General features: G+C 40.4%; 1 protein-coding gene across 4 annotated transcripts; it reads left to right on the forward strand.

Annotated features, from left to right (window-relative positions):
- The first annotated feature begins 326 nt into the window (after positions 1-326).
- LOC143156632 (serpin B4-like) lies at positions 327-7,161 on the forward strand. Of its 4 annotated transcripts, none has more exons than XM_076330425.1 (8): positions 327-367; positions 1,623-1,807; positions 2,227-2,289; positions 2,886-3,014; positions 4,095-4,212; positions 4,544-4,686; positions 5,443-5,610; positions 5,778-7,161. In XM_076330425.1, exons 2-8 carry the CDS (start codon positions 1,640-1,642, stop codon positions 6,180-6,182), a joined length of 1,194 nt encoding a protein of 397 aa, XP_076186540.1. In that variant the 5' UTR covers positions 327-367; positions 1,623-1,639; the 3' UTR covers positions 6,183-7,161. The 4 variants fall into 4 exon arrangements, with proteins under 4 accessions (XP_076186540.1, XP_076186542.1, XP_076186543.1 ...); XM_076330426.1 differs by lacking the exon at positions 327-367 and adding an exon at positions 1,427-1,485; XM_076330427.1 differs by lacking the exon at positions 2,886-3,014.
- Positions 7,162-9,025: the final 1,864 nt, after the last annotated feature.

Consider the following 9,025-nt stretch of genomic DNA (forward strand, 5'->3'; position numbering starts at 1 on the left):
GGTGCCATTTCTGACAACAACACACATCAAATTTTGTAGAGTTTACTTTTTTACAGGTAAAAAACCTGAAAACTCCTTTGTTTCTAGGTGTTTGCTTTCTTTTTTATAACTAGGTAGAATTTTTTTACATCTCAGTATGCATTTGAAAGGGTGACTTCTTTCTGAACTCCTGGGGATAAGGAAAAAATCAAGATACCACAAAAGGTCCCCTAAATATACTAACTGCTTGCAACAGACAGGAATGTGATTCATCATGAACGAAAATTATGCTGCCACTGGGAGTGGCAATGGCTTTATATCCCATTGCTCCAGAAGCCCTGTCATCAAGCTCAGCAGTCAACTTGACACCATCAGTCCTGAGGAGAAGGTAAATATCTCCCTGATCTTTAATTCTAACCTTTACGTTACAAATGACATAACTATGAAATGTTTAAAGATTGATATGTGCATTAGTGATGTACATATCTGCTTAGCACATATATACTGCATATAACATTTTGAGGAAGTGAGAATATTTTCAAGATGCTGTGCAATGTTTTGGAATGCATTAAAATGTATGGGCTGTGTGATGAAGCTGCGTTTAACTTGCACAATGGCTTTTCCAGGTGTGTTTCTAAAAGAAGATTAAAACCAAACCTTTTCCCACTTCTTCTGCATGATCCAGATTGGTAATTTATGAGAACATAATCTTTCTACACCATTCCATATTTTAAATATTTACATGGATAATTTTTCTTGTGTAATGGGGGAAAGGTATCTTCCATATCTGTGGAGAAAGTTATTCCATCTCGGTAAGAATCAAACCAAAAATGACTTAGAATAGTGGAAACTCTAAAATACTGAACTGACTTTCTAAGGGATCAGATGCCTCTGCATCACTTTACTGGATGAAGACACTGGGAAAAGACTTTCATAAGAAAGGAACTCTGTCCTAGGTGTAAGATGTGAAGAGTTTTGCAGAACATTCAGGATCATCTGCTAGTAATAATTGTGATCATTACTGAAGTATATCTGGGACAAGTGTTAAAGCTGCAGATAAAATAAAAAATATGACTGGAATTTTCCACTAATACACAATGTGCCTTTGTTGAAAATCTTGCTGAGTGAGCCTATCTGTAGTTCAATTTTCTGCCAAATGTTCGTTAAGCAACCAGCCTTAGAAGGACACAGTATGTGAGGCACAGCTGATTAACACGCACAAAGTTTTTAGAGAGAGGCACAGAGAGTGAGGTATGATCAAGGGGTGTAATTAATAAGTGCTATGCCTAGAGGACTTGAGGCAAGAAAGATTGGGACATAAAGTGAGCTGGGACTGTGGTTAGGACAAGGTTAGTGCTAAGTGATGAAACCATAGCTATTACTTGAGCCAGAGAAACAGCTGAACTCAGAATACTGTTTCTGAAAATACGTTTCTCCTGCCATTCAGGGTGCTGGTTTTCAGATGAGTTGTTTCAATGTGAAGTTCACTGTGAAATCCCAGATGTGGTGAGTCAGGAGTCTTCTGTGACGTGCTGAACAACTCAGCCATGCTACTGCAGAAAACCTTACTGTGCTCTACCAAGGCATCTAAGCTTAGCAGGTGTAAAGATGAGAAGACTAAATCTTTGTTTCCCTTGTTGCAGGCGATCGCAGCATCACAATGTGCTCTCTCAGTGCAGCCAATGCCAAGTTCTGTCTCGACTTTTTCAGAGAGCTGGGCAAAATAAAAAGAAATGAAAACATCTTCTTCTCGCCGCTAAGTCTCTCAGCTGCCTTTGGGATGGTTGTCCTCGGAGCCAGGGGCAACACACTGGAACAGATTGAGAAGGTGGGTTTCCTTTGCTCTGAGAAGGGGACGGTGGCAAGATATGAGCCAAGAGGCTGATAGTGCCATCTGATATAGTTCCTAAGCATCGAAAGGTCTGATGTGCAAGCATACCTTTAAAAAACCCCTCTCTTATGCTATTCCTAATACCAAACTTTTTCAGACTAACCACTGTTACGTAACTGATCATTCAATGAATACGTCAGTGCTAAAGAAAGTATTTTGGAGGTATCACTCCAAGAAGAAAGATTTAAAAGATTTCATGAACTCGCCCTTTATGAAAACTTCTTGTTCACTTGCAAGGACAACTGGACTTTCCACATTTACTGTGTCTGGCTGTGTTTCGGGATAGGCTTGCAGCACTCTGTTTTAGCTTTGAGGTACCGTCATTCAGCTGCATTCACCCAACATTTACATTGCAGGTATTTCATTTCAGTGAAGTTTTGAGCAGTACAAGCCAGGGAAACAGATACCCTTCTGAGAAGGTAAGACACAGTTGCAGCTCTGAGATGAAGCAACAGGTTCCAGTTTGTCAGCCCCTTTCCCTTGCAGATTGTCACTTAATCAGAAAGCACGGCAGGGCTGAGCAGCCTCTCTGTCTAGATTTGCAGACCTGCTTATTACTGTTCTTTTATTAGTTATTTAAGGGGCCTTGTGAGATCACACATTTCAACAGCTAAGCCTTCTCATTACAGGTTTCTAACCAAAACAGTAGTACCAATCTAAAATGTGATAAGTGCTTAAACTGCCACCTGCAAAGGTTTGTCTACAGGGCACGCCAAAGGCACCTCGGAGCTTGCTCCTCCCAGGATCTAAGCCAGCAGACTTTAGCTCAGTGTGCGCAGAGCAATCACTGTAGGATACAATGCGATTTGGAGGTGGACTGGCATGGGCCTGAAGGGGAATCGTTTCGTCATTCTGTACATCTGGTACAGGGGGAGCTGGAGGTGGTGTCTTGATGCAATATCAACTGGGTGGAGTCAGGATTCTCGTACAGAGGGAGGCTGCACTTCACCCTCAGGTCCAGCTTTGCACAGGAAAGCTCAAGCCTACCAAGAAACTTCTGTTTTCCTGTTCGAAGTGCCAAGAAGCTGGAGGAGTCCATTCCCAGTTCCAGGCTCTGTTAGCTGCAGTCAGTGAACCCAGACCAGGCAGCTCTCTCACCATTGCCAACAGGCTCTTTGGAGAAATTACTTATCCGTTCTTCCAGGTAAGTGGCCGTGCTGTCCTTTTTAACAGCTCCTGGTAGTTACGAGCTCAGCAGAATTTCTTCCATCATAAAGTGCAAAAGGAAATGAAACACAACGGCGCTGTCAGGGTGTGCTGCCAAATGACTGCACTCCACAGCCCTTGCGGTCAGGGAGGTTTTCCATCTCAATGGACCAGCGGTTAGACATTGGGAACAGCAGAGCACTGGGAAGCCATGACTTAAAAGCTTTTATATAAAGAAACAGATCTACGGTAAGAGCTCTCCCTGGGCATTCCAGAAAATGTGATAGCATTAATCACTGTCAATATATCCTTGCCACGCACACCCGGTGTCTAACAGAGCTGCCGCTTGCTGCGTCATTTCTATCCAAGGAAACAAAGCTCTGTGACCAGCAGAAGACTTTTTTTTCTCCCCCAGTGTCTTCTCTGTTTCTAATAAAATGACTGTACTCACTCTTCCACCTTTTCTTCAGAGTCTATGTGAATATGGGACTCTCTAATTCCTGCTGCCTTTTCAAACAAGGCTTAGAAGAAAGCAGCACCTTTGAGATTTTTGTCAATTAGTCTAATTTAAGTGGAATTGACCATCTTAAAACATTCCTGTGGAACACTGAGTGCCCAAGTTATAAGTTTTACAGTACATATATCTACACAGAGTAACATACACACACACACACATATCTCATTGTGATATTATCAATCCCGTTTTTTTGTTCAAAATAAGGCAACCTTCTTCATTTGGTGGTTGGGGAAGACAGGCAGCAGAACAATGATATATAAACTTAAAGAAAGGTAGTAAGTTTTGGTCTTAGATATTTTTTACTGTGATGAGACATTTCTGCTGTTCAGTACAGCTTGAAAATATAGAAAAATATATTTGTAAATATGATTTGTTATAAATAATCTCTCTCTAAAAACTTCATGCTTGAGTTAATTCAATGATTTTTTTTTTTTACATATGCCTGTTTTATTCATTCCTTTCTTGCTGATCTAGTACATGGAATTATCTTGAAGGCGTGAAATTATCAATCTTATAAAACTCATCATGTTGCAATAAAATTCTGTCATTTGTACTTTCCAGCAATACTTGGATTCCACAAAGAAATTCTATCGAGCAGAACTGGAAGCAGTCGATTTTAAATACACTGAAGAAGAAGCCAGAAAGAAGATTAACTTCTGGGTGGAAAATGAGACAAAAGGTAAAGAAGAATATGTGCAGGTGGTTTGGTTTGCAATCCAACCAGTTAGGAATATCATGTCTGAATTTCAGTTTCCACCTTTTTTTCCAAAGATAGCAAGATTTTTATATATTAAACACTTACTGCATTTTTTTGCTCAATAGGAAATAAATGTAGGAAGAAGTACAAAAATGCCTTGAGTTCCTGGCTTCAAAAGCTGTACATAAAGTTTTTGTTATTTGTCTGACAGCATTATACTACTTTTCAGATTTACAGGATTAATTATTAATAGTCAAATGCAGCTGATTGCCTGAACAAAGTAATAATTCTTTTTAATTCATTATTTTTAAAGGTAAAATCAAAGACCTATTTGCTGCTGGGTTTATTGATCCCTCCACTGTACTTGTCCTGGTCAATGCTATATATTTTAAAGGAAAGTGGGCAGTGGAATTTAAGAAAGAAGACACTAAGGAAACGTATTTCCAACTGAACAAGGTACAATATGGGCAGGAACTGAAACAGCGAGGGGATGGAAATCAGATGTCAGTCTCCTATAACAACAGATGGGAGCTTTCCTCCTCTCTGTTATCCCAAGACAAAACACTGGCCTTCAGCTAGAACAATGGAAAGCTACATCTTCTCTCCAGTTTGACAACCAAACATGTAACTGTTTCTGTCACTTCCCATCAGAAGTGGCTCTCGTGCAGCTGAGATCCTGGTTGGGTCAAAGCCACTGAGCACGTGCACTGACTTTGTTGGGGATTTCACAACTAAAGATGCTGTTTCAAAAACAGTCTGCTTTTGGGACTGAATTTGAGGATTCTCTTCCTCTGCTATTATTTACCAACAGAACAATGTTTGTTTTCAGGAAAAATGAGCTAAAGACAAATTGTCTCAGGAGAACGTATACTTTATTCATGAAGAATTTAGATTCATGGCTGCATCAGATGCATCAGTTTCCTCATCTGACATGCCACAAAAAAGAATGACATAACAAGGGACTTGTGGGTAAAGTAATCTGGCACCAGTAGAAATGGAAAAGTAGGTTTTATGCTTCTAAAATGGATACCTTCATTGGAGCTACAGTTAAGAGGTAGGAACACATCAATGCTACGAGTATATTAAACCCACGACCAGTGTAAATAATGTTTTCTGGACTGAACTCTAATCTCAATACTGAAACCAATTACAACCAGAGTGGTCATTTCTGTATTTCTGTGTTTTCTGCTTAACATGTTTCATGTGTTCCAGAATGAGAAAAGGACAGTGCAGATGATGTTTCAAGAAGGTTATTTTAACATGGCCATTATAGAGGAACTGAAAATGAAAGTGATAGAGCTCCCATACTTCGAGAATGAACTGAGCATGTTCATTCTTCTTCCTGAAGCTGTCTGTGAGGACTTTACTGGCCTAGAACAGGTAATACTTCTTTTTCTCTCTAGTAGCATACATAAGGGGCTGCAAACAGAGCAATACTTTAACATTGCTCCAGTGTGGTCAGAAGACAAGCAGGAAAACCTGAACCTTACTATCTTTCCCTTCCGTTCATTATGGTGTCAATCATTATTATCAATACTGCCTTACAGCTTGAATGCACCCTCACATATGAAAAGCTAGCAGGATGGACCAGCTCGGCTAGGATGCAACAGCTGAGAGTGAAGGTGTACCTGCCCCAGTTCAAGATGGAGGAAAGTTACATTCTCAACAAAACTCTCCAGGAGATGGGACTGATGAATGTTTTTGACTGGGGAAAAGCGGATTTGTCAGGAATCTCTAGGAAAGATGGTTTAGTTGTGTCCAAGGCCATCCAGAAGTCATTCATGGAAGTCAACGAAGAGGGCACTGAAGCAGTTAGTGCCATGGGACTTGTTGCAGTGCCTCTGTGTTGCCCAGTTTCTTATGAGTTCAAAGCTGACCATCCATTCCTCTTCTTCATCAGACACAACCCAACCAACACCATTCTCTTCTTTGGAAGATATTCCTCCCCTTAAGTGGAGGTTATTTTGGAAATCAGATCTTTCTCCCCACTAACATTGCATTGGCAAGCACTGAGGACAAAAGATGAGCACATTTGCACGTTTTCGCTAGGCTTTATCTTAATGTGTTAATTTGCTGCAAAAAAGACTATCTGACAAAAGCCAAATTAGAGGTAAAAACCTAAAAAATATTAACTATTTCCTTTCTAACATCAACTTCAGGCATGTTTTACTTTTAGGAGGCCTCACTAAAATGAATTCTACCTTAAAATACACTATGTGGTACTTGCCAAAGAGCTGTAGGCCTCTAGAGACATCTGCATAGAAAATCTTATTTTGATCCTTTCCTAATGTAGCATGTCTCCAATAAACCCATGATTTTAGTGCCCTGAAGATGAGTGATAGATTCTCCCACATGAAGGAGACAGGAGGATAGGGATCTGCATTAAAAGGATAAACTTAGGTCCTCAGTCTCTTTTAGCTTTACCTACCCAACCTCTGTATAGGTCTCAAGGAAAATGCCACTTTGTATGGAAGTAGCAAAGTATTCCTGTGGGACCTCTCCTTTAAACGTTGATTGGGGGTAATGGTTCAAGCTGGAATGAAGCTCTCGGGATTTGTTCTCCAAGAGCAGAGAAAGCAGAAGACTTTTCTGGTGTAATCTTGCTTGTTCTCAAGCAGGGCAGACCCATTCCTTATTTTTTCCTGTGAGAAGCCCTGTATGTGCTAGAAAGTTCTCCAACTTCTTCATAAACTTCCACGTAACAAAAACAGGGTTTCAGAATAATGGGAGGCCTTTTCTGACAAGGCCTGCTCTGCAATGACTGTGAATTACACTTAATTCCCACATAAAACTTTAAGCTGTGATCAGCCATTCTTGCTTTAAAAAAAAACAGCTCTCTCTCTTTGTGCCTCCGATACCATGAGTTTCTTGTTCCATCTGTTTTGTTCCTCATCAGCATAAAAACTAATAAAAACATCTATAGCGATGGTATTTAGATGGGTAGCCTGCATTTGTTCCATTTATCATAATAAAACCACTGCAAACTAGATATTAAATGTAGTAGTCTGCAGAATTAAGTGGACAGAGGAATAGTCTAATATAGCAGGTAAAAATAATGGTAATCCTTTCAAAAGTGTCTAAGTGACACTGAAGTCTACCTCCCGTTTTAAAATATTCATTGTGCTAAGTTTAGGCACTGGACAACTCGACATTAGGATAGGTAAACCCTGAGCCTCACCTACTTCTTCTCTCTTGCATTTGATTTTTCCAGGGAATTAAGAGTACAGTTTTAGGGCATGGCTGAGCCAGTCTAATGCCATTGAGGAGGAGGAGGATGCTCCCCTTGTCTCTTTCCTTCCATGTGTTCCTGTTCCCTCCCTTACGCCACCACTATTACTTGCCTGACTAGGTGATGAGCAGTTAGTTCTCTCGGACCTAAATCGAGAGGAAAATTTTTGGTGAAGTTTATTTGCTTGCTGATGACCTAATTCCCTAAACCACCTCCTGGATGTTGCGGAGTAGGTGGTGGGAAGGCGTAGGGAGGGGTTACGGAGAAGAGAGCAGCCCACCCAGTTTGGCAGCAGGCAATGTCCAAAATCCACAGACTCGTGAAAAATACTTGCTTTTAAAGGAGAAATATTCCACCTCTTTGATGACTCACTCTCCTTTTCCTGTTGCTCGCTGATGGGAAGAAGGTAAATGCTGGGAACATACTAGTGCCATTTCAGAACTGCGGATTCAAAGGGCTCTTCCAAATGCTGAGATATGCAGGAAAAATTACAGTAAATTACAGTACTCAACACAAATTCAATTGCTAAATAAAGCAGACTCATGATAGCCTGTGGAGCTGTCTCACATGGCTGCAATTTCAGTATGAAATACAGCCTGCAATAGTAAAATTACCAGTAAAGGCACAGTTTTCATATCAATTAGCTGGTAAGAGAAGAGAACACCAAACACAGGCTGTGGGGTCTTCTGATGAATAGGGTATGCAAAAAATAGCCATGCATGTTTTTCAACGACTGCCGTCGCTATTTTGTGTATATCTGGTTCGTCCCAAATATAAATTACTTACATTAAAAAAAGTGAAATGAACAGTGTTAGAATGTATTAGCGTGCATAATCAGACCTATATATTTTCAGATAAAATGTAAAAGAAAAATTATTAATGGCATATGTGAAAAAGGCAAGTGCTATATAATATTATCCTGAAGAGCACGAGTCTCACAACAGGAAAAGGAATCCTGTGTGTCAGCAAAGGAGAAGGTGTGGCTGAAACAAGGATGTCACTTAGTTTACTACAGCAGAAGTAGTCACTTATGATCTTTGTATTATTTTTTTTTAAACTTGCTCCAGAGATATCTAGATAATTTTTAAACATGGAAGAAAATATAGTATAAATAAAAAAAATCTATTTTCTCATCACATAATCTTTTTTCTAATTGCCGTCTTAATTTATAAAACATCTAAAAATGTGATGAAAACAACCAGGAGCTGGAAAGTAGCCTACTGCTGCTAGTGTAGCGGTAGCAGCTCCTAGTGCAGAGGGCAGTGCTTCAGCAAAATCCGAGATGTTTACTTAAAAGTAGAAGGTAAACCCTCTGCTCTGGCAGCAAGCGCTTCTCCTGTGGGGAACTGTGGCTTGTAAATGTGCAATGCCAAACAACAGAGCTTGCAGAGCAGAGAAAAGCTGCAGACTCCAAATGGTGCCTGCAGCAGAGACGATCCTGAAGGGGATGCCACTGCCTCTTCCCCAGGGACAGGCTTGATGCTGAGTGTTGCTGCACAGCCTGTTGAACCGCGCCAGCATACCTCACAGCCTACAAACATGTACACTGCCAAAAAGCAAAGCAAA

This window comes from Aptenodytes patagonicus, chromosome 2, assembly GCF_965638725.1.
Source record: "Aptenodytes patagonicus chromosome 2, bAptPat1.pri.cur, whole genome shotgun sequence".
NCBI classification, from domain to species: Eukaryota; Metazoa; Chordata; class Aves; order Sphenisciformes; family Spheniscidae; genus Aptenodytes; species Aptenodytes patagonicus.